This window comes from Mus caroli, chromosome 15 (assembly GCF_900094665.2).
Source record: "Mus caroli chromosome 15, CAROLI_EIJ_v1.1, whole genome shotgun sequence".
Lineage (NCBI taxonomy): Eukaryota > Metazoa > Chordata > Mammalia > Rodentia > Muridae > Mus > Mus caroli.
Window position 1 is genome coordinate 68,361,335 of NC_034584.1, and position 24,758 is coordinate 68,386,092.

Below are 24,758 nucleotides of genomic sequence, written 5' to 3' on the forward strand. Positions count from 1 at the left end.
CTCTGTGTGTGTGTGTGTGTGTGTGTGTGTGTGTGTTATCTGTTCATGGATTTTTTTTATTGTTTTACCAAGGGTGTTGATATTTTCTCTCCTTCTAAAAGTGACTTTTTTCTTTGCTATTTATTTAGATGTTTGTGATGGGTGTCCAAGAAGTCTAGAAGGGGTGTCATATCCTTAAGGGCAAAAGATACAGACTGTTGTAAGTTGCTTTTCCTAGTTCCTGGGAGCACAGAGCCAAGTCCTCTGCAAGAGCAGCAGAAAAAAAAGTGCTCCTAACCACAAGGACAACTCCCCAGTCCTTAAAGTGATTTTATATTGAGAGCTTTAAAACCCTTATACTAAATGTTATATGCATTTTCTACTAATTGGATTTTCTACTAGTTGGATTTTGATGGATCAATGGGTGAATTGATTATTTCAATGCAAAAACATGTCTGTTTCTATTGTATGTAAGAGATGTAGTTTCTATTTTATCAGGGTAGGTAAGAAACAATGAGGCAAACAGAGTGTGCCCAGGTATGACTGTAACCCAAGGAACATGCCCTCCCTGTACGGTACACTGTGATTTGGCCAGTAGTACATGTAGTCCAAAACATGAGAGCTGAAAAGCATTGCACAGTGATTTTCCAAATGCCCCCAAGTGAGTCTGACTTATGATATGTGTTCATCTGTTGACCAGAGAAGATGTGGACAGAAACCATTATGAAACACACTAACCAATTTCTGACCCATATGTTACCACCACAAGCCTACAGCTTGTTCTGCCATACCTGAGCCCCTTGGCTCTTCACAGCATCCCCTGGATCAGCACATAGTCTGGACTGGAGAATGATCACTGAGCATTTACTGTGTGTGTGAGGTCTAAGCTGGACCACATGGCATCTGAGGTGTGCAATATACACATTAATTCTATGACCATTTCTGTCTTCCCTCACGCATGACAATGTGTTATGATTGGTCATAGGCTTTCACTGCTGACATGAGATGTCCTTACTGATGGTGGGTTCCTCTTGTACAACATTCAAACAATTCAAACAAAGATATTTTAGAAGGGACAGAAAGAGTGTGACAAGGATGATGGGAACCAGACAGGAGGTCAGCAGATGGGCTCACTTGGATGACCACGGGAGGAGGCTGGAAGGTGACAGTTAGGGAACAGCAATTCTCCAGAGCCATTATCTGGCCCTGAGTCACAATCTGTCAGATGCTAGACAAGAGGCTAAGCATGGCCAGAGGCATAGCACTCTAAGGAAGAAAAGAGAGGGTAATGTGTCATCAGAACAGGAAGCTATTGACATCTTGGGACACCAAAAGAAAAAGGCTGTGTGACTAGTTGACAGGCCTGAAAGTGAGGTGAGGATTGGAGCTGGGCATCAAAACGAAGCGGTAGGCCATCCGCACATCCTCTTTCTCTTGCGTCTCCACGTGGAAGGATTTCAGCACCTGGAACAAAACAGGGGTTGGGGCTGTATCTGGCCTACTCTGCAGAGCAGAGCACTGGCGCATCTTCTACTGAACTGCCCAGTATTGTGACTATGCTACAAAGAAAACCACCTGTGGGGCCCTCCTCTAGAGATCACATGCACCTACCAAGCTACCACTAAAGACCTATCTTGGCTCAGCTTGCCCACACTACTTTGCAGGTTCCATCCTATTTGACCTGATTCTTAAGCCCTGCGCCGTCTTGCTACTGGGTGCCTGTGCTGGTGAGCCAGACACCTCAGGCTCATAAATTTTGAAGACCTGTCTTAGTCACCATCCAGTCCCTCCTCCCCCATCTCACCCCCAAAACCCTGCCCAGAGCTGCTCACATGGTGAAGCAGGAGCATCATCTCCACCTCTGCCAGGCGCCTCCCCAGGCACTGGCGCACCCCAAAGCCAAAGGCCAGGTGCTGGAAATTCCTTTTCCTCTCCAGCCAGCGCTGAGGCATATAGCGTTCAGGCCTTGGGAACACTGCAGGGTTTCGGCCCATGGAATACAGATTCACATTGAGGAATGTCTGTGGACAGATGCCAAGGGCAAGGTCAGTTGCCTCTTTGAGGTAATGCAGGGCAGAGCAATCTGTGGGTGTATGAAGATCACTCACCCCAGCAGGGACATGGTAGTTCTGAAGCACCAAGTCTGAGCTTAGAATTCTCTCCAGAAAAGTACCAACAGGATAGAGCCTGGAGATGAGGAGGCAACAGCAGAGGCCTCAGATATGAAGGGCTTCTCCTGTCCACATTCACACCTTTCTCCCTCAGATCCTCCAGGGGCTGCTTGCTGACTCTGCTGAGCTCAGCCAACCTCCAGAGGAACCATAGCACCCATCCATAGGGAGAAGAACGGAGAACATGAACCCAAAAAGAGAGAGAACACTGAACAGTGGGGAGGGAAGGGCAGTCATCACCTACCTCAAGGTCTCTTTAAGGGCAGCCCTCAGCAAGGGCAGGTCTGACATGGCCTTCTGAGGATTTTCAGCGATGCTGGCCTCAGCTGCCAGGCTCTCCTGCCTCAGGGCCTGCTGAACATCTGGGTTCCGAGCCAGCTCAAAAAGTGTCATTACCAAGGGGATTGCTGTCTGCAGGAGCCAGAGAGCAATCTCAGACACCCTGCCAAAGGGCATTGCTACTACAAAGATGCCCTTCCCTAGGGGAAGTGCATGGGCATAGCAGAATAAGGACCCAGGGAGCTGTGACTCCTCTAATGTTCACCTGAACTCCTTACTCTATGTCCTGAGGGGGGAAGGGAAATCCCTGACATGGTATTCCTAGCTAACACCTCAGCAACTTCAGAGATTGATGCTCTGGACCTGATCTAGTGTCCACTGAGATGGACTCTGTGTCACTCATTTCTCCCTTTCCCAGTCCCTGCTTTTCATTCGCCTTCCACATGCCCCTTGGAATTGGTCTTACTGTCCAGACCTCTAATTGGTCACAACCCTTCCCACTGACCCCTCCTGACCTGTGCAAGCCTGAGCCTCAAGATCCAAAATACCTCTCCCAATGGAATGACTCACAAGAGCAGTCTATTAGTTCTCTCTCTCTCTCTCTCTCTCTCTCTCTCTCTCTCTCTCTCTCTCTCATCACCAGTCTGGTTCCGTGCTGTATACTGGACACATCGACCTGGGTTTCTGCTGCCTGATTGGCATAAGACTATGGTACATGGCCTTTCCTAATGGGGTCCAGATTCTTGCTGGCCTCCTCTGACCCTGTGTCCAGATTCAGGTAGCTTGCTGCCTTACCAAGCCCTAGCGTGTATGCATACAATTCTGCCTTCTCAGACCCCCCTTTCATGGCCTCTCTGATCTCTGTCTGCACTGTTGCCATGCCTCTGGCTTCTCCCACAGGCCTTATGCTGCTCTCTCTCAAGTTCTACTCCATGGTGGGAACATCGTGGCTTCTGTTCTTACGCATTCTTTTCTAGAACTTGAGGCCTCTGTTCCTAACCAAGAAGCCTAGCTCGGGGTAGACCCTGGGAGAAGGGTCCTTTCACAGGCAGAAACCTTGCACCTGGGCCTTCATTCCCTACTGAATTACACTGCCATCTTCTCCCTTCTGCACCAGTGGGTAACCTGGGTGCTTATCACACCCTTGGTCTTGTCTTTCCTTGCGTTTGCCTCAAGTTCGCACTGACCTAGAGGACTGCTCTACAGTGCAATAGAGAAGATTCTGAGCCACTCACTGTCCATCTAGGCCTGCAGCATGCTCATGCATTGGGGGAAATGAGGGGTGGGCTGCTGCTGTCAGGTTTTCTCTAACCTGACTTGTGCCTGAAACTCGGATATTCAGGCCTTGCCTACACACTGCCTGGCCAGGTCATCTCTTTCCCTTGGCTCAGACATTTCTCAAGCTTCACAGCAAATGCCCACAATATGGAGGAACAGCATCAGATGGCCCGGGTGAGGGAGGAACTGTGAGTGACTGTGCTTTGGGGAAACACTCTGGGGTGTCTGTGTGGGATCCTGACCGTGTCAGTACTTCCAGCAATGAGCTCCATTGAGTTAGCCTGGATGGCATCCATTGACAGAGTGCTCTCAGCTACCAGCTCTGCTATGACACTCCAGGACTGTAGACGACCCTCTGCCAGCTCTCGATACACAGTCTTGATACATTTGGTGACTGTAGAAGAAGAGAAAGCATGGCATCATAATAACGGGGTAGGTCTCTGCTTCCCCCAGGTCCCAAGCTGTTGTGTTCCCTAGCACCTCAGTCTTCCTGCTGCTGTACCACCATGGCTGGGTTCTACAATCCTAAAGTCACTGTGGAGCCACCAGAAGGGCCTTAAGCTGCCACAGCTCTTTGAAGTAAACACATTTAATTAGGAAACATGTGACTATCATCCCCTGCCTGTGGTGCTGCCCAAGGCAGTGGTCCTTACCATATTCAGAGATGAAATCCCAGGACTTTAAGTTTTCTTTCCACGCCCTGGTGCTTGTCCATTGGGTCAGGCTCCTGGGCAAGAACAAGAGCTGTGTGGTGGTTTTGAACATGGAGTGTAGGTTGTGGAGGAACTTCAGGCTGTCAGGGTTCAGATCACGGCCAATGAGGCCCAGCCGCTCCCCAAAAAGAACAAAGTGGCTGGCTGCAGAGAGAATATTATCACTGAACCAAAGCAGTCAGTGCTCTCAATGTGGTCTCCTCCTTCCTGGCCTTTGCCATCCCAGTCTCCCTCAAGCTGGACCCTTCCGCAAGCCACATACCTTCTATGGTATAGTTGAACACACTGGACTGAAAGTCCATGGAGAAGCTACCATGGACACTCTCCAGCATTTTCTTCTTCAGGTTATCCAAAAAGTCCCTTGCTATCCCATCCACCAAGGGGACAAATTTTTGAACGGCTTTTGGTGACAGCACATTTGGGTTCAGCTGCAGTCGGTTGAAGTACCATTCTGGCCCATTTCTGCAGGACACAGAGCAGAGCTACAGACACCTCCAGGGAAGGCCCCAGGCCTATATCCATCTTCCTATCTCTCCAAGAAATTGAGGAAAAGAGATGTTGAGCTCAGAGGTAGACTCTGCAGGTCCTGACCACACTCCTTTCTTCCAAAGCAGCCTACATATGCTGGGCAGAGGTCACTAAGTCTGAGGTGGATTTAGCACATCCCTACCCAAGATGAAAGGAGGCTCTGCTGTCAAGCTCTGCCTACCTGGCCTATACCACCACCCCACAGAAAAGAAGCCCTAGCTGAGCTCACTGGCCCTGCCATCCTGTAATGTGTGATCTCTGAGACATGATGCCTGCCTGTCTCAGCTAAGGGATCCCATCTTCCCTAAGGCAGGCACCTCAGCAGAGGACCACTCACAACATCCACAAACTGAAGTCCAGGTTGCAGGGCCCCCATGGAGATGCTCCAGTAAATGACAGGCAGGAGTTTGCACACGGAGCCACACAGGCAGGAAGCATATCCTTTTGTGTGCTGAAGTCTGTGATTAGCAGTGATCACATGTATATTTACACATGGACCCACACAGGACCTCAAAAACATGTGTGAATATCCTAGTCACTGTGGGCATGAACCCAAGAGAACAGCTATACACACCGAGGCAAGCACACGTTCCTTTAGAGAGTCAAGTCCTACATCTGCATACATCACACTGTCATGCTTTCAAATGCATACAAATCAAAGACCACAAGTATACAGAGACAATGCATGGCTCTGCCCATTGCCTGTTGAGCATTTCCTTGCTTCCAGGTGATTTCAGACAAGGTTCCAAGGTACTAATTTTTAAACCATTACTGAGAAAATACTGCTCTTTGTGTGGTCTCAGTTAGCTGCGCACAACCTTCCTTTTTCATTCCCAGCAATAATCCCTTTTCAGCTCACACAGCCTAAGCCTCTAGGAGCCCCTCTCTTACCACCTGATTCAGGGTTTGATTGTGAGCCCACAAGAGCTGCTCACTTCTACTCTTCACCCTAAGTCCTCAGGATGGTCTATCTCAAATCTCTGTGAGCAAAGCATCCCCTAGGGAAACAAAACAGCATTGCTAGACATTGGGCTATGGAAGAAGCTGGCTGTAACCTTGATCCACGGGGTCTCCCATCCCCACCTTCCTAGGGCAGCGCTATAACCTGTGGGAAGGAGACTGGGAAAGGCATGTTCAGAGCAAGTGCTATTTGGCCATCTCCCTCTTCACCAGATCCCCAAAACTTCCATGACATGGTACCAATTCATGCTTGTCAGACACTAGTCTTCACATCCACCCCAGCCAGTTCTGCATCCTGGGTTCAGGACTCCACTCTCACCTCCCTTCTCATTCCCTATGTCCACTCACAGCAAGAACACACCACGTTCCAGGCCACGGAGTTCTCTATGGACTATCCAGGATTCCAAGAGCTTGCGGCAAGGGTGTGTATTCTCTACCTGGTACAGCTTCTCAACATCCTCTGGCAACGCCAGAAACACGATCTGTGTTTTTCCTATATTGTACCTGTGGGATGAAGCACAGAGCCCTGCTGTAAGTGGAATGCCCTCCACCTGAGATCCCTGCAAAGCCAGCCCTGTCAGTGTGCTCTCTCATCTCATCCTCTCCTGGCCCTTGCTTCCTCCACAGGAGGGCTCTCCCAGTGTCTGCCTGACTCCCTTCCACTTCAACACTCCCCACCCCCACACACTCTATCCTCTCAGCAGTGAGCAGTGCCTTTCTCTGTCCATGTGGAGAACCCATGAGTCAGGCCCATAACCTCCTGTGCTCCCTCCCTGTCTTCCTAAAGATGGAATACCTGGTGCCTACTGGAGAATGGCAGCACCTCATACCCTGCAGAGCCTGGGCAACCAGAGGACAGGAAGCTCTGTCTGTGCTTGNCTATGAGTAAGGAAGCCCTTACCTGAAAATGGGCCCCAGCTCCNGGAAGACCTGATGCATCTCCAGGTGTAGGTTTTCTTGGCCCTGCTCCCTCAGGATCTGTATCATCTTCAGCCACTTGTTCCTGGAGTACTGTGGTATGGCTTCAAAGGGCTGCAGGGTCTTTGGGGCCAGTGTTGCTGTGGTGCCCAGTGCCCTGGTCCTGTGCAGGCACTGCCAGGGTCTTGCCAGCCACACCTCTGCTCTCACCCTGAGAGCCATTGTCATCTTCCTCTCTTCCTGTGTTTAGTCCGTGGCCTTTTATCTTGTTTTGAGGACTTGGATTGCTGACTGATAATGTCACTGCAGGATATGTCCCTGGACTTGCCCTAGAAATGTATTCGGTACTGATGACTCTGCTGGAGGTAGAGGAAGGAGATGACCTTCTCCCTGGTCTGCAATGCCTGCTGGTGGGTGTGAGCTGAGGTCAGGTGCAGACTCTACTTGAACACTCAAAAAATGTCCAATGGTCATTCGAGCTTCTTTCTCCTCCCCAGGGTGAGAGCCATCAGATGCTCGTATTTTGCCTTATTTGGAGCTTGAATGATTCATCCTGACTTAAAAATCACTAGCCAGATTAAGGGCGTGGGGTTTACTATCTTTTGATTTACAGTTATGTGTTGGCTTTTAAATTTTCTCATTTCTCTTCAAATTGAGAATTGACAATGAAATCCATTTGCCACAGGGTGAGAGGATGACTTAATTGGTCAAGTATGAGAACCTGAGTTCAGATCGCTCGGAACCTTGTAAAAGCTAGGCACATTAGTGTGGGAGTCTAACCCCAGCACTGTAGAAGCTGAGAGTGGCAGATACCAGAGCTTGTTAGACAGCCAGTCTATAGTCAAATGTACATACCTGTGCCCACACGCATACACATCCATGCATACACACATAGAGACACACACAGAGAGAGAGAGATAGACACACACAACACACACACACACACAGGCACACACGCAGTCAAACTTCTACCCCACACATGTATGTGCATGTGTGTATACATGCGTATTTACATAAACATTTCTGATGTTTCTGATACAGAAGAGATTTTTGTGATGGTGGTGATAGTTATGTTGTTTCCAGACAAGGTCTTTCTGTGTAACCCTGGCTGTCCCTGCACTCACCTATGAACCTGGCTGCTTGCTACCAGGTTCCATTAGATCACAGATGGTGTAGCTGCCCTGCTCCTAGAAATCAAGCGATGCCCTGCTGCAAACAGTTTCCTGAGAAATTTTAAGAGCCAGCACTTAAATGTAAATCAAGACAGTTATTAAACTGCTGCCCTTCCCTCTTATCTAGCTTGTGATTTTTAAGTCAGGATGAATCATTCAAAGCTTCACGAGAAGATAAAATATGTGCATCTGACGGCTCTTGCCTTGGGGAAGAGAAAGAGGGTTCTTACTGTGAGAGAGCACAGAAATTCAGTAAAAGATTGGATGAACACATACCCTGCCCCTCTCGCTCAGAGCTGCAAGATGAGTCTGTGCTCTCATCCAATAGCTGGGTCCTTGGAAGAGTTTATAAGTGCTATTTCCCATTCCCACTCTGAAAAGCTTTAGAGGTTAGTATTTCCTTGGCTCAGGGGGAGTCTCTGAAGGTTCTCTTTTAGACTCCCCCTTCAGTCCCACCTCATGTATGTCACAACTGCCTCTCGTATTCTACTTAAAGTTTCTGATGGTGCCATTCTCCAGACTTGTGAAGGGAAGTCTCAATTTCCCCTTCAGTTCCAGTGATGTTAGCGCTTATCTTCTGACCTGACTCTCTATCTCTTCCCTCATCTCCCCATAAAAAGGTCCAATCATAACCACTGTGGTTTCCGGGTTCTCTCTACTAACACAAGAAGTGAATCTGTATGACCTGCTTCATAGGTGAAGTACAGTTAGAGACCATCAGAGAATCACAAATAAGTGGGAGGTACTAGCTTCCTGACTTCCCTAGCTAGCAGCTTGTGCCTGCTTGTCTAATTGTTCATCTTAGGATTGAAGAGTTGCAGATAGTCTGCTACATGACTGAACCCATGTCCAAAATGGGGAGGGAGGGGAATCTTGAGTCTCACAAAGGCAGGGACTTTGGTTATCAGGCTATGCTCGTTCTGCGTGGGAGGATTGTAACCCTCTGGCGTATCAGCCTTTTGAGGGGAAAGATGGTAGGAATAGATTTTAGTTTAGGGACTATAGAGAGCACTATTTCATGCCTGTTACTTTTACATTTTCTCTACCCCGACACTCTTGCAGAATCTCAAAAGAAAACCTGTCTCGTGTTCTCTAGAATAAGGGCAATGAGGTCCAGGCTCATGAGGCTCTGGAGGAGAGCAAGGTCTTTGCTGTGAATGAACTCAGAGACTATTGTATTATAGTCTAGGAAACATCTGGGTGTTTCTACCCAGGCCTTGGAAATTTGAATGTGACCAAATCAAGAGTAATAGACTAAGTTGTCCAGTGAAGCTATTTCAAGACAGCCTACCATCCAGGCTGAGTGGGTTGCTCACTGTTCTTAGAGTTATAGTGAACTCTAAGAAAGAGAGAAACAGAAAAAAATGTAAAAATTTGGATTTGGGTGAAAGAAAGGAGCACAAATGGAGTTAATGTTGCACATAGGGGAGACAAGTTAAGTTTGGTCAAAAACAGGTATGCCTGTTAGAGAGATGGGCACAAAAGGAGAAGTCTCTCACTCACATTTGAAGAAGAGGAACAGCATCTAGAGGCTAAGACTCGGTACTTCGAGAGCTTGAAAGACCAGTCTTTTCCGAGACTCGGGATAGAATGCAAACTCATTTGGAAAGCTTTCATTCCAAAAGAATGGGACTTTACAGAGAGTTTCCAGGGCATCCATCTCCAGCAGCTCCATCTAGGGAAAAGTTTTTCCAGTTACATGCAGGGAGATGCTCAGAGACTATAATAGCTGGGATAGAAGGGACCTGTGATGGTTAGTGTATGATCGGCCCAGGGAGTGACACTACTGGGTGTGGCCCTGTTGGAGTAGGTGTGTCACTGTGGGTGTGGGTTTTAAGACCCTCATCCTAGCTGTCTGGAAGCCAGTATTCTGCTAGCAGCCTTCAGCTGAAGATGTAGAACTCTCAGCCCCTTCTGCACCATGTCTGCCTAAAAACACTGCCATGTTCCTGCCTTGGTGATAATGGACTTAACCTCTGCACCTATAAACTAGTCCCAATTAAATGTTCTTTTAAAGAGTTGCTTTGGTCATGGTGTCTATTCACAGCAGTAAAACCCTAAGACAGGACCCTTGGCTGTACCTCAAGTTAGCAGCAGAACTTTGGCATCATCCATATGATGTTGATTTTGTAGGCATGCAGCATGCACCAGTATGAAGGTGAAAGAGGCTTGTGCCAAGTTTCCAGAATGTTGCTGAGTCAAGACAATGTTAAACTCTTGAGTGGTCTGTGCAGGAAGCAATGAGGAGGAATCCTAAGTTACAGTGGAGACCTCAGGATATAGGAGATACCAGAAATGTGGAAGTCTGCCAAGGAAAGCTATAGGTAGAGATAGCATGCTACAATCAACAAACCTAGAGAGGCAGGGCTTGCCAGGCCTTCTGAGTCCAAATGATGCTATCTTGAACTAAAGATGCCAACGAAACATGGAACTGAAGCATTTGATATTTGTCCTGCTGAATATCAGTGCTGCTTTGGCTTGATCTTCATTAACTGTGTCCCTGTGGTGGTTAGTTTTAATAGTCAACTTGATGCTACCTAAGACCACCTGAGAAGAGGGTCTCAATAAGGTATTGTGTACATGTGGTTGGCCTGTGGGCATGTCTGTGGGTGAATATGTCTTAATTAAACTTATTGATATGGAAAGATCCAGCCCTCTGTGGGCAGTACCATTCCCTAGGCAGGAGGCCAAAGCTGTGAAGAAACCAAGCTGAGAGAAAGCAAGTGAACAATCATGTATATGCTTTAGCTCTTATGGTGGATATGATGTGACTAGCCAAAGTCCGTTCCCTCAGTGACAGACTGTAACTTGGAACTGTAAGCCAGACAAACACTTTCCCTCCCAAGTTGCTTTTTGTCAGACTATTTTATCACAGCAACAGACACAAAACTAGGGCAGCCCCAATTTCTCCCTTTTAGAACAGGGACAGTACTCTGAGCCTGTGTATGTGAGAAGTGTACCACTTGATGCTTTATTTTTATAAGAGATCACAGTTAAGAGATGGTCTTCAGGCCTAGAAGAGAATTTGAGCTTTTGAACAGCATTGCAACTGCTAAGTCACAGGAACTTTTAAAGTGAACTGGAAACCCTTTGAATTTGTGAGCTATGGGCTTTTTGTGGAATCAGGGACAGAGTGCTATGGTTTGACTGTGAAATGTCTCCACAGGCTCGTGTATTTGAACACTCGGTCTTTAGCGCATGGTTCTGGATTTGGAGGTTGTAGAATGTTGGGGGGGTAAGGCCTAACTGGAGAAGGAGGATGTCTGGAGGAAAGGCCTTAATATTTATAGCTTGACCCATCTGTGTTTTATGCATGTTTTCTGTTTCCTGTTTCATCAATATGTAAGGAGGTTAATAGTCCAAGCCTCAAGCTCCTGCCATCATGGAATCACCTGCTCCTTTGCCTTCCCTACCACAGTGAACCGTATCCCTTGTGAGAGTTGGCTTTGTTAATTTTACACAATCCAGAGTCACCTGTAAAGGGGATCTCAATGAGGGATTGTCTGCACTCAGGTGGTTTGTGGACATGTCTATGGGTGAATGTCTTCATTAAGTTCATTGATGTGGGAAGGCCCAGTCCACTGTGGGCAGAGCCATTACCTAGGCAGAGAGTCCTGCCCTGTATAAAAGTGGAGAAATGAAGATGAGCACAAGCAAAGCGAGCAAGTGACTATGTGTAAGCCTCTGTCTCTCTTTTACCTTGGGGTATACCAGCTGCTTGAAGTCTCTGCCTTGACCTCCCTACAATGATGGACTGCAACTTGAAATTCTAAGCTAAAATAAAACCTATAGCCCCTAAGTTTGGTTTTTTGTTTTGGTTTTTGTCAAAATGTTTTACCATAGCAACAGAAATGAAGCTAGAACACTTTTCAAGCCATGAACTGAAGTAATTTCCCCTCCTTTAAGTTGCTTTTATCAGATCTTCTGATAAAGTGTGACAAGAGAAGTGACTAACACACATACTTAGTTCACACGCAACTGTTTTTGTGGTGGAAAGTTAGTCTTCTCTTTTGGCAATTTGTCAACATACAAAACAACACAGGTTAACATTCTGTAAGTCTGTAGAATTGATCCTCTCTGCTGACTAACATTGTGTGCCTTTGGTCAACAGTTACCTTGTCCCAAGGCCCCAACAAATGGTTACTACTGTTTTCTTACCTTTGGTTTCTTTTCAAAAATACTTTTAAAGAATTATTTATTTTTCGGGAGGCAGAGGGGAGGGACCTGGGGTAGGAGAAGAGAGGGGGAGGGGAAAGGGGAAACATGATCAGATATTGGAGGTGGAGAACAAGAGAGAAGCCCTGAGGGCCGACAGAAAGAATGAAACCTCTGGAGTGGGAGATTGGGAGACCCTCCAGAATGCACCAGAGACCTGAGAGGTGAGATGCTCTCAGAACTCAAAGGGAGGGGCCTTATATGAAATGCCCAACAGTGGGGAGCAGGAACTTGTAGAGTCTGTCTCCAGTAGAAAGACAAGGCATCAAGTGAGGGATGGGGTTGCTATCCCACAGTCAAAAACTCTGACCCAGAATTGTTCCTGTCTAAAAGAACTGCAGGGACAAAAATGGAGAAAAGACTGAGGAAAAGGGGGTCCAGTGACCAGCCCTATTTGGGATCCATCTCAAGGGGAGGCTCCAAGACCCAACACTATTACTGATGCTATGGTGTGCTTACAGACAGAAGGCTAGCATGGCTGTCCTCTGAGAGGCCCAACAAGCAGCTGACTGAGACAGATGCAGATACTTCTAACCAACCAATGGACAGAAACTGAGGACCCCAGTGGTTGAATTAGGGAAAAGCTGGAAGAAGCTGAGGAAGAGGGCGACCCCATAGGAAGACCAGCAGGCTCAACTAATCCGGACCCCTGAGATCTCTCAGACACTGAGCCACCAACCAGGCAGCATACACCAGCTGGTCCAAAGCCCCTGACACATATACAGCAGAGGACTGCCCAATCTGGCCTCAGTGAGAGAAGATGAGCCTAACCTTTGAGAGACTTGAGGCCCCAGGGAGTGTGGAGGCCTGGCGACAGGGGTGGGGGTGGGGGCATCCTCTTGGAGACAGTGCAGAGGAGGAATGGGATATGGAACTGTGGGTGGGTGAACTGAGATGGGGTAGTGATTGGACTGTAAAAAATGTAAAAGTGATTTTAAAAATTATTTGTTTTGTGTACATGAGTACACTGTAGCTGTCTTCAGACACACCAGAAGAGGGCATCTGATCCCCATTACAGATGGTTGTGAGCCACCACCATGTGGTTGCTGGGAACTGAACTTGAGATCTCTGGCAGAGCAGTCAGTGCTCTTTAACTGATGAGCCATCTCCCCAGCCCTCTACCTTTGGCTTTTTAAAGTGTAGCTTTCTTCAACTCACCTGTTCCTTGTGTGCCCACTCTTAGTTTCCCTGGGCTTCACTTGCTTTACCTAATATAACACCCTCCAGGTCCTTCCATATGACACAAATGCTATGCTTCCTTGCTCAGTGTAAGTAGTATTCCATTATGTAAGGACCATTTTTATTTTATTTTATTTTATTTTATTTTATTTTATTTTATTTTATTTATTTATTTATTTATTTATTTATTTATTTATTTATTTATTGGTTAGTTTGTTTGTTTGTTTGGTTTCTTGAGACAGGTTTTCTTTGTGTAACAGCTCCGGTTGTCCTAGAACTCAATTTTGTAGACCAGGCTGGCCTCAGACTCACAGAGATCCTCCTGCTTCTGCCTCCCGAGGGCTAGGGCTAAAGGCTTTATGTCACCTATTGTCTGTCTTGGACTGTTTTCTCTAGTGACTAGTTTGAGTGCATGTCTTGGCTCTGTGAATGATACTACAATTTAGAAAGAACTCCCTTTGACATAAAGATTTTGTTTTCTTTGGGTGTAAACTCTGAGATCAGGACACGACTGAGGGTACTGGGCTTGCTTTCTGAGGTCCTCCCACTCTTCCTTGTGGCTGTGCCAATTTGCTTTCCCACCAACTGTGTACAGAGGTTCCCCTTAACTCCTCCCTCCCTTCTCGGTGCTTCTGGCCTTTTGCAAATCTCAAAGCATCAGGTATTTCTCACAGTGGGTTGAGTTTGGATGACGAGTAGGGTTGAACATCTTTTATGTCCCCTCTCTCATTTGTATGTCTTAAGACTATCTGCTCAGACCCTTTTCCCATTTACTAACTCTGCCGTTTATTTTCTTGCTAATTGAGTTGATTGAACACTGGGTCCCCAGTTGGTGGTGCTGTCTTTGGAGGCTGTGATACTTTTGAAGGTATATGTCTTGCGTGAGGATATAGGGCTTATAAAACATGTGGCTTGCTTTTCTTTTTCTTCCAGATTGTCTCTACAGCCACTGGTTGGTTCCTTGTGATCCTATAGGTGTTTTTAGTTTCCTAAACTTCCGTTTGTGAATTCAAAGCTGTGTAGTGGTCTGATTGCTATGTAGAAGTATGAGCTTGAAGTGGTGTAAGGAACCATGGATCAGTGTCCAGATGACAAGATAACTGATTTTGGTTTCTGCTCCCCCACTACATGACATGCCTGTCAGTCAATGTAGTAGCCTGTCTATGCTGCTTCATGAAATTCATAGGCCAGGAGACATTTGTGGATGATAGCCTCAGCTGATGAACAGTCCAAGGTCAAGAACACTCATATCTCATGAAGCCTCTTTTATAGACACAAAGAATAAGGCTTTCTAGTAATACTGCAAGTAAGGATGGAAATTTTCAAATGCAAATAACATATTCAATGCATACTGGACACCAGTAGTTAAAAGTAGGAGCTGGGAAATCAGAAAATGTCTAACCCAGAAGGAAATTAAAACATAACACAGAAAAACCCAGTAAGGAACAAAATCAGCACCCAGAGAGAAATTCTGCATGCAGATCCTTAACCTTGGTTTCTGTTCAAATTGTTATGTATAATCTTTACCATTGTCAGTTTTCACTTCCCTGGCTAATGTTTTGCTAAGCAGTATTTTGAGTGAGTGTGAGTGGAAAGTCTTTGTGATTTTTGCCTGAGGAAGTTCAGTATGGATGCACAATATTAATGTCATAAGTCCCGGATCCTAACAGCCCCATCAAGAATACACCCGTGAAGCCCAGCCTTCCTTCCACTGAGCTATAGCTCCATAAAAATCCCACCACCTCGCAGTAGTGCAATGCGTTGGAACCCTTTTCTAGGTGTCAGGGAACTATGAGCAACAAGTACCCCCTGCTTAGCAGATCATATTGGCTCTGACCATCATGGCAAAAGACTTCAAACTGGGACTTCAACAATAGAAGTTTATTTTTCCCAGGAAAGGAGGTGACTGAGTGATGTTGGAGCCAAGAGTGCAGGGAGTTCCAACTGCTTTCCATGGCTTGCAAAAGACTGACTTCTTGTCTTCCACATGGAGACTGGCTCTGTGGGCCTGTGACCTCACTCTCTTCTTGGGTTGCTCTCTGGGGATTGGATTACACACACACACAGCTCAAGTAGATGTGCTTCAGTGTTGAGCACAGGAGACCCTGTGAAGTCGCTGTCCTGTGGCAAAACGTTTTGCCCTACATTCTTGCAACTGAAAGGAAACCTGAGAAATGCTCATGCTCCAGGACACTCTCACAATTTCAAGAGAATAAAGCTTTGTCTAAGCGACATGTGCTGGCAGAAGTGTCAACATCTTGACCGCCTGGAGGAAAACATCTGTCCCTGTAGGGACTTCACACACTATCAGGATTCCAGCAAGTCCTCCTGCCTGTAGCTCTGATACCACCATCACCCAGTCCTTAGCAAGTGCAACTACGCCTACGCTTATAAATGCTGTAGAGTCACCAGCTCATATGCACCAGCTCCACTGTGAAGCTGCTTCTTCAAACAAAACACAGGATATCTGACTATTTATGTATTATCTATCTCTATCTATCTATCTATCTATCTATCTATCTATCTATCTATCTATCTATCTATCTATCATCTAATCTATCAGCTATCTATTATCTAGCTATCATCTAACACCTATTATCTATTATATATTATCCATCTATTATATATTATCTATCTATTATATATTATCTATTATATATCATCTATCATCATCTATTATCTATTATCTATCAGCTATCTATCTATCTATCATCTATCTATCTATCTATCTATCTATCTATCTATCTATCTATCTATCCATCATCTATGCAGCTTGCTGCCCCTACAAACCCATATGTGTGTGAGCCATTTTTGTGGCTCATGTCAAATAATGGGGAACATAAGGAAGGAAATGACTTCTGACTTTACGCTGAGGCCCTTGGAAGTTCAGGGACATCTGGAGTGACCATTGGAAAACATGGGGAGGACCACACAGCAGAGACTGCTTGTTGCCACCAAGATACTCCTAATCTCCTCCCAGGCCTTGCCTGTTCCTGATGCTGGAGGTCTTCAGCTGTGAACCTTGTCCAGTTGTTGAAGGATGACTGTGTGACCTCCTCCCCCTTCCCACCAAAAATTCAGCTGGCAGAGAAGTGTGACCTTGGGTGTCAGGATGGAGGTAGGCTGGTGGCCAGACAAGGACCCCAGATGCAAAAGTGACTAGCTGACAGGCCGGAAAGTGAGGACAGGGCTGGAGCTGGGCATCAAAACAAAGCGGTAGGCCATCTGCACATCCTCTTGCCTCAGTGTCTCCACCTGGAAGGTTTTCAGTATCTGAAACACAAGGGTGTGTGTGTGTGTGATCCATATAGCCTCCTCAGCAGGGCACAGCACTGGCCCATCTACTGCGAAACTGCTTAGTGCAGTCACCATGCTGAAAATAGGACTTCCTGTGGAAGCCTGAGCCTATAGAGACCTCACCGAACACAGGAAGCCCAGATAGACCCTGAAGGCCTATGCCTTTGTTCCAAATACTGCTCATCAGCAACCCCCCATCTCACAGGCCCCCAACCAGAGCTGCTCACATGGTGAAGCAGGAGCATCATCTCCACCTCTGCCAGGCGCCTCCCCAGGCACTGGCGCACCCCAAAGCCAAAGGCCAGGTGCTGGAAATTCCTTTTCCTCTCCAGCCAGCGCTGAGGCATATAGCGTTCAGGCCTTGGGAACACTGCAGGGTTTCGGCCCATGGANTANAGATNNANNNNGANNAATGTCTGTGGACAGATGCCAAGAGCAAGGTCAGCTGCCTCTTTGAGTTAATGCAGGGCAGGTCAATGGGTGGGTGTATGAAGATCACTCACCCCAGCAGGGACATGGTAGTTCTGAAGCACCAAATCTGAGCTTAGAATTCTCTCCANAAANNNACCAACAGGATAGAGCCTGGAGATGAGGAGGCNACAGCAGNGGCCTCAGATATGAAGGGCTTCTCCTGTCCACATNCACACCTTTCTCCCTCAGATCCTCCAGGGGCTGCTTGCTGACTCTGCTGAGCTCAGCCAACCTCCAGAGGAACCATAGCACCCATCCATAGGGAGAAGAACGGAGAACATGAACCCAAAAAGAGAGAGAACACTGAACAGTGGGGAGGGAAGGGCAGTCATCACCTACCTCAAGGTCTCTTTAAGGGCAGCCCTCAGCAAGGGCAGGTCTGACATGGCCTTCTGAGGATTTTCAGCGATGCTGGCCTCAGCTGCCAGGCTCTCCTGCCTCAGGGCCTGCTGAACATCTGGGTTCCGAGCCAGCTCAAAAAGTGTCATTGCCAAGGGGATTGCTGTCTGCAGGAGCCAGAGAGCAATCTCAGACACCCTGCCAAAGGGCATTGCTACTACAAAGATGCCCTTCCCTAGGGGAAGTGCATGGGCATAGCAGAATAAGGACCCAGGGAGCTGTGACTTCTGAATTTTTGCTCTAGGTCCTGAGAGACAGGCTACAGACATTCCAGTCCTGGCCACTGTCTCAGCACCTTCATGATCTGGTACTCACAGCCTGCTTTGGTACACAGTGGTACCCGGGTGTCACATGGGGACATGTCCACTTTACATTTCCCTGTACCTGAATGACAGTGGCTGTCCTTGGGCCCCTCAGCACTGACCTCACTTCCCAGGCCTGAAAGAGGTCCATGTTCCCCACCCTACCTTCTATGCTTCCATGAGAAGTTCCAGAGGGAGCCCCTGAGCCTCTATATCCAGATTGCCTCTTTTTATGACACAACACACAGAAAGAGCATCTGAAGTCTCTCTGATGTCACCAGCCTGCCTCCATGCTCCACCTGGGCATGCTGACTCTGTATTCATCTAATTTGTTATAAAACCTGATTAATGGCCCTTCTTGATGGAACCCTCCCCCTGTTGACCTCATCTGTCTTCCTGTCTCTCATCTTAGGCAGCCAACCTCCTCCCCTCTCCGCACTCCACCCCACCCCAGTGAGCCTAATGTTCTAGCATGCGAATGAAAGCTTCCATTTCATGAGCACTGATCTCTGCATGTTCACCTAAAGACCTCTCTCTTCCTGGCACACCTCTAGGTACAGTCTTCAATCAAAGGCAAGAGGCTTCTGGAAGGGATAGCCTGGGAATGCAGTTCATAGGAAATGCTTTGGGGAAGACAGACAAAGAGTCCCAGGGGATTCCCACAGCATGGCCTGACCGTGTCAACGCTCCCAGCAGTGAGCTCCATAGAGTTTGCTTTGATGGCGTCGAGAGGCAAAGCTCCCTGAGATATTAGTTCCGCCACAATGCCACTGTAGGTCTGAGAGCTGCCGAGTCTGAGCTCCTGGTGCACCTTCCAGATACATCTGTTGGCTGGAGATGTGAAGTAGGAGCTTGAATACAAGCAGCCCCCACTGTCCCATTGTGCATTCCAACCCTCATCACCAATGACAGTCCCTACTTTCCTCCCATTGTCACTGAGTCCTTTCAGTCATAGGCCTGGTAGGAACATGTTAGAAGAGCAGGAAGCAGTGGTTGCCATCATTTGAGATGAGCCCAGAGTAGCCACGAGTAAAGATAAATGGTAATTAGACTGACCCAGTGTCTCCTGTCCCAGGGCACGGCCCAGGTAGTGGTCCTCACCATACTCAGAGATGACATCCCAGGCATCGAAATGTTCTTTCCACACCCGAGTGCTTGTCCAGCGAGTCAGGCTCTTGGGTAGGAACAGGAGCTGTGAGGTGGACTTGAACATAGAATGCAGGGCATGGATAAACTTCAGGCTGCCAGGGCTCAGGTCATGGCCAAGGAGGCCTAGCCGTTCCCCAAAAAGAGCAAAGTTGCTGGCTGCAGAAAGAATGGTAATCCTGAGCTAAGGTGGGCAATCCCTCTCCTCAAGACTGCCTTGGCTCTCCCTGCCACACATGCCGCCCTCCCTGACCCCCTTAAGTTGAGACTTTCCCCTGGCCGCACACCTTCTATAGTGTAGTTGAAGAGGCTTTGCTGGACATCCATGGTAAGGCTCCCACGAGCATTTTGAAGCACCTTCTCTTTCAGGGTCTCCAAGAAGTCCCTTGCTACCATGTCCACCATGGGGACAAATTTTTGAACGGCTTTTGGTGACAGCACATTTCGGTTCAGCCGCAGTCGGTTGAGACGCCATTCTGGCCCATTTCTGAAGGACACAGAGCAGAACTACAGACACCTCCAGGGAAGGCCCTAGGCCTACATCCATCTACCTAACTCTCAAAGAAACTCAGGAAAAGAGATGTTGAGCTCAGAGGTAGACTTCTCAGGTCCTGACCACACTCCTTTCTTCCAAAGCAGCCTACATATGCTGGGCAGAGGTCACTAAGTCTGAGGTGGATTTAGCACATCCCTACCCAAGATGAAAGGAGGCTCTGCTGTCAAGCTCTGCCTACCTGGCCTATACCACCACCCCACAGAAAAGAAGCCCTAGCTGAACTCACTGGCCATGTCATCCTGTAATGTGTGATCTCTGAGACATGATCCCTGCCTGTCTCAGCTAAGGGATCCCATCTTCCCTAAGGCAGGCACCTCAGCAGAGGACCACTCACAACATCCACAAACTGAAGTCCAGGTTGCAGGGCCCCCATGGAGATGCTCCAGTAAATGACAGGCAGGAGTTTGCACACAGAGCCACAGAGGCAGGAAGCATATCCCTTTGTGTGCTAAAGTCTGTGATTGGCAGTGATCACATGTACATTTACACGTGTATCCACCCAGGACCTCAAAAACATATGTAAACAAGTCCCTGTCTGCACAAAACTAACACAATAGCCATGCACAAAGATGTAAACACACATAGAGTCACAGATGCAGACAGCACACACTTTCATATCTATAAAAAAATGGACACATTTACACACGTACAAAAATATACTCAGGTATATACAAGAGCTCTCTGCTTTCTCAAAGGTACATACTCACAATTTGCCCACAGCTGCCATTTGCATCTGCCCCCCCCCCCCNCCAGACTCCATCTGCTAAGTGCCTAACCCATGTGCCTGTTTCCCAAAAATTATTTTGTGAACATAAGAATTCCCTAGAGCACGGATTAGTGTGCCTGTGTGGCTTCCCTTAGTAAGCCTCCCCATACCCACTAGTGACCTCTTTCCAGCGTATCCACTCCACGGACCAGGAGCTCCTGCTTAGCTCTCTAGACATACATCCAGCTGCAAGAGGGAACTCTCTCCTCTCTTACCACCTGACTCAGTTTTGATGGTGAGTCCACAGCAGCTCCAACTCCTTGTTCTCTACCCCGTTCAAGTCCAGAATATACTTATCTCTGGAAGTAAAATTACCCCTACAAAAGAAGGACTTCATTGCTAGCTATCAGGCTGAGACAGAAGCCGGCTATAGCCCTAAGCCAGTGGCAACCCCTTCCTGGGACAATTCTGAAACTGGTAGGAAGGAGAGCCATGCTCTAGAAAAGCATATTTGCAGCAGAAGCTTGGTCAAGAGGCATTCCTCTGCTACCTCCCTCAGGCCCGGGATCTGCATGGCATGGTATCAGTCCATGCTTGGCTGTAACTGGTCTCCACAGCGCCACCCAAGCAAGATCTGCATCTTGTGTCTGAGCCATCAATCTCAACTCCCTCCTCTTTCCCAATGTCCACTCACAGCAAGAACACACCACGTCTCAGGCCACGAAGTTCTCTGTGGGCCACCCAGGGCTCCAGGTGCATCCGACGGGGGAGCACACTCTCCACCTGGTGCAACTTCTCAGCATCCTCTGGCAACATCACAGACACGATCTGTGTTTTTCCTATACTGTGCCTGTGGGATGAAGCACAGAGCCCTGCTGTAAGTGGAATGCCCTCCACCTGAGATCCCTGCAAAGCCAGCCCTGTCAGTGTGCTCTCTCATCTCATCCTCTCCTGGCCCTTGCTTCCTCCACAGGAGGGCTCTCCCAGTGTCTGCCTGACTCCCTTCCACTTCAACACTCCCCACCCCCACACACTCTATCCTCTCAGCAGTGAGCAGTGCCTTTCTCTGTCCATGTGGAGAACCCATGAGTCAGGCCCATAACCTCCTGTGCTCCCTCCCTGTCTTCCTAAAGATGGAATACCTGGTGCCTACTGGAGAATGGCAGCACCTCATACCCTGCAGAGCCTGGGCAACCAGAGGACAGGAAGCTCTGTCTGTGCTTGGCTATGAGTAAGGAAGCCCTTACCTGAAAATGGGCCCCAGCTCCCGGAAGACCTGATGCATCTCCAGGTGTAGGTTTTCTTGGCCCTGCTCCCTCAGGATCTGTATCATCTTCAGCCACTTGTTCCTGGAGTACTGTGGTATGGCTTCAAAGGGCTGCAGGGTCTTTGGGGCCAGTGTTGCTGTGGTGCCCAGTGCCCTGGTCCTGTGCAGGCACTGCCAGGGTCTTGCCAGCCACACCTCTGCTGTCACCCTGAGAGCCATTGCCATCCTCCTGTCTTCAGTTCACAGCCTTTTATCCTGCCTAAATATCCTGCACTGTTCAACTAATCACGTCATGGAAGAAACTGTCCCTGGACTTGTCTGAGACATTTGGGCTCTGGTCATGACTGGGGCTCAACTGTCAGTAGAAGTATATGACCAGCTCCCTAACACCTGCACAGCCTGCTGGTGGTTAGAAACTGAGAGCAGGTATAGTGTCCACATAGGAGATCGGGTTGCTTGAGGTAGAGGGGACAGAGACCACTCTCTCGTCCCCATAGATGGAAAAAGGAAGACGGATGGATCCTTTTTCTTTTGAAGATATCATAGAAGACCTTGGTTTCTTTTAATAGACTTGGGGTTTTTTTTGTGGCTTTAGTGAAAATAAATCTAAGGACTAGAATGTTTATAAAAGCATTGTATTTTTCCCCCAAGAAGCTTGAATTCAGTTTCTGTAAAAAGGAACAAACTTTCATTGTTGCTACACGTAAAACCAGAATAACACTTGTGGCATCCTGGTGGTGACGTCACAGTGGCACATGAGATCCTGAGAGGAAGCCTGCGCCTGGGCCAGGACTGTCCTCTCCATCATCCGTGGTTTGGTTGGACGAGTCTCACCCTCAGCTTCCATCTCCCCTCCTCAGACTTGTCAGATCTTCTAGCTCGTAGGGTGTCTGCTTTCTTGGTACCGTGGGGCTGTACAAGACTAGCCTCCATACTGAACCTCAGCATCTTCAGGATTTCCGCTGGACCTGGTCACATCTGAGTCTGTTGATTGTTGACATTCCCTCCCAGAAGGACTCTTGCCTGAGTATCCCATCACCCCTCCAAACCCACTGCATGCCACTCTTCCCTAATTGAACATGGCCTCAGGGTCTCTGAGAGAGGCCAGAGTCCATATGAGAGGAAGAGTTAGGAGAGGGCTTCCATCTTCACAGCCATGGGGGAGGCCAGCATCCCAGCTGGGTGCAGACCTCCCAAGGTAGCTTCTTTAAGGTCATTTATGCTCCTGCCCCAAAAGCCCTCACCCATTGCTCTGTAAGTCTAATAAACTCATTAGTTCCCTGGGGGTAAACTTTGGTAAGCTCCTACCTTGACTTGCCAGTGGGACTTTATGAGGAGGAGATAGACCTTGCCTAGACTCCTCACCTTCCACACCTAGAGAGAACTCTCAGGACTCACAGCAACACAGCCCCTGGAATATGTCCATTCATTCTCTCACTAGTTATACAAATAGTGTTAGCAGGTCAGAGTACAAGGGGTATTGGGAACATTCATGTGGTAGTGTAGATCTTTAGAGAATTGCCTAAAACGAAGCTGATGATCTGTTTGGCATGATGGGGAACTATGACGAGAGAAGGGACTTCTAGACCTTTCCTTAAGAACTATTTGGGTTTATTGGAGGAAAAAAAAAAGGATCAGAAAGTACAGAGAAGTCCCACGAAAGCACCTCCCCCAGGCATAGCCTCCCACTGTCAGCCCAGCGGTGCTGCTCTTCATAGTCGACAAACCCAGCCTGACATATTTTCATCATTCCATGGCCTCAGCTTCCACAGGGGTTTGGCGCTCAACATGCTGTGGGGTTGACACCCGTAGAGGCACCATGGGAGCCTCACACAGGATGCCTTCATCTCTTAGATGTCCACCTCTGCCTGTTCATGCCCTGTCACACATCTCTGGTGACCACTGACCTTTCTTCTCACCCACATTTTCCCCCTTTAAACTTGTTCGTGAGTGTGTATGTGCATGTATTTGTGTGTGCATGTCAATGGCATTGTGCAGTGGGGGTATATGTGTGCATGTGTGCCTCTGTGTGTGTGTGTGTGTGTGTGTGTGTATGGGTGTCTGTGTTGGGGGGAGGGTGTGTGGGAGTGTGTGTGTGCAAGTGTATGCATGTGTGGTGTGTGCCCAAGTATGTGCATGTGTTTGTGAGTGTGTGTGTGCATGTCTATATGCATGGTGTGTGTGTGAATGTAGAGGCCAAGAGACAACTTTGGTAATCATTCTACACACACCACCTACCTTTTTCTTTCTCTTTTTGAACAGGAATCTCTCACTGGCCTGAAATTTGCCAAGACAGAGGGGCTAGCTAGCCAGTGAGCCCCAAAGACCCACTGTCTCTACCTCCCCAGCATTGGAATTAAAGTACATGCCCCATACTGGGCTTTTAAAAAACGAGGCTTAGGGCTGGTGAGATGGCTCAGTGGGTAAGAGCACCCGACTGCTCTTCCAAAGGTCCAGAGTTCAAATCCCAGCAACCACATGGTGGCTTACAACCATCCGTAACGAGATCTGGTGCCCTCTTCTGGAGTGTCTGAAGACAGCTACAGTGTACTTACATATAATAAATAAATAAATCTTTTAAAAAAAAAACAAAAAAACGAGGCTTAGTTTATTGTGTTTAACTGTGTATATATGTGTGTGTGTGTACGTGCATGTGAAGAGGGTAGAGCAGAGGGTAGGGGTGCCAGGTTACTCCTGGAGCTCATGTCATAGAAGGGGCTAGAAGGGTGGGGGGTTGGGGTGGGATGGTGGAGGAGTGAGGAGTGGGGGTGTGGGGTGGGGGTGGGCAGCTCCCTGATGTGCACGCTGGGAACTGAACTTGTGTGCTCTAGAAGNGCAGTAAGGGCTCTTAACCATAGAGCCATCTCTCCAGCCTGTGTGCTCTAGAAGAGCAGTAAGGGCTCTTAACCATAGAGCCATCTCTCCAGCCTGATGCTGGGCTTTTTAAAAATACAGGCTCTGGAAATTGAATTCAGATGTTCCTGCTTGCGAGGCACGTGTGTCACCAAGCAGACCATCCCAGGCCTCTCTCCCTGTCTTCTTCTCTCATAGTGTTCAGCCATATACCTTGTAGACTTTCACATTGACTTCTTTCTCATAGTCATTTGGGTTTTCTTTGGTGGACCCATCATTTCCTTTTAGAACAAACGAACACCCCAGGTTCTGCCTAAGACAGGGTTTCTCTGTCTACCAACAAAAGAACACCTTGACTTCTCTCAAGTT

General features: G+C 47.9%; 2 protein-coding genes across 4 annotated transcripts; both read right to left on the minus strand.

Moving 5' to 3' along the window:
- Nucleotides 1-444: 444 nt before the first annotated feature.
- Nucleotides 445-7,085, minus strand: LOC110310258 (cytochrome P450 11B1, mitochondrial-like). 2 transcript variants are annotated; one of them, XM_021183040.1, is made up of 9 exons: nt 6,810-7,085; nt 6,257-6,412; nt 4,683-4,882; nt 4,361-4,564; nt 3,950-4,101; nt 2,395-2,561; nt 2,088-2,166; nt 1,812-2,000; nt 445-1,443 (listed from the first exon to the last, which is right to left on the minus strand). In XM_021183040.1, exons 1-9 carry the CDS (start codon nt 7,052-7,054, stop codon nt 1,330-1,332), a joined length of 1,506 nt encoding a protein of 501 aa, XP_021038699.1. In that variant the 5' UTR covers nt 7,055-7,085; the 3' UTR covers nt 445-1,329. The 2 variants fall into 2 exon arrangements, with proteins under 2 accessions (XP_021038699.1, XP_021038700.1); XM_021183041.1 differs by lacking the exon at nt 1,812-2,000 and having other exon boundaries at nt 1,330-1,443; nt 6,810-7,048.
- Nucleotides 7,086-16,129: 9,044 nt separating this feature from the next.
- On the minus strand, nt 16,130-21,848 carry LOC110310257 (cytochrome P450 11B2, mitochondrial). Of its 2 annotated transcripts, XM_021183038.2 has the most exons (9): nt 21,517-21,848; nt 20,964-21,119; nt 19,295-19,494; nt 18,963-19,166; nt 18,538-18,692; nt 17,500-17,666; nt 17,193-17,271; nt 16,917-17,105; nt 16,130-16,665 (listed from the first exon to the last, which is right to left on the minus strand). In XM_021183038.2, exons 1-9 carry the CDS (start codon nt 21,759-21,761, stop codon nt 16,552-16,554), a joined length of 1,509 nt encoding a protein of 502 aa, XP_021038697.1. In that variant the 5' UTR covers nt 21,762-21,848; the 3' UTR covers nt 16,130-16,551. The 2 variants fall into 2 exon arrangements, with proteins under 2 accessions (XP_021038697.1, XP_021038698.1); XM_021183039.1 differs by lacking the exon at nt 16,917-17,105 and having other exon boundaries at nt 16,552-16,665; nt 21,517-21,755.
- Between the last annotated feature and the right edge of the window lie 2,910 nt (nt 21,849-24,758).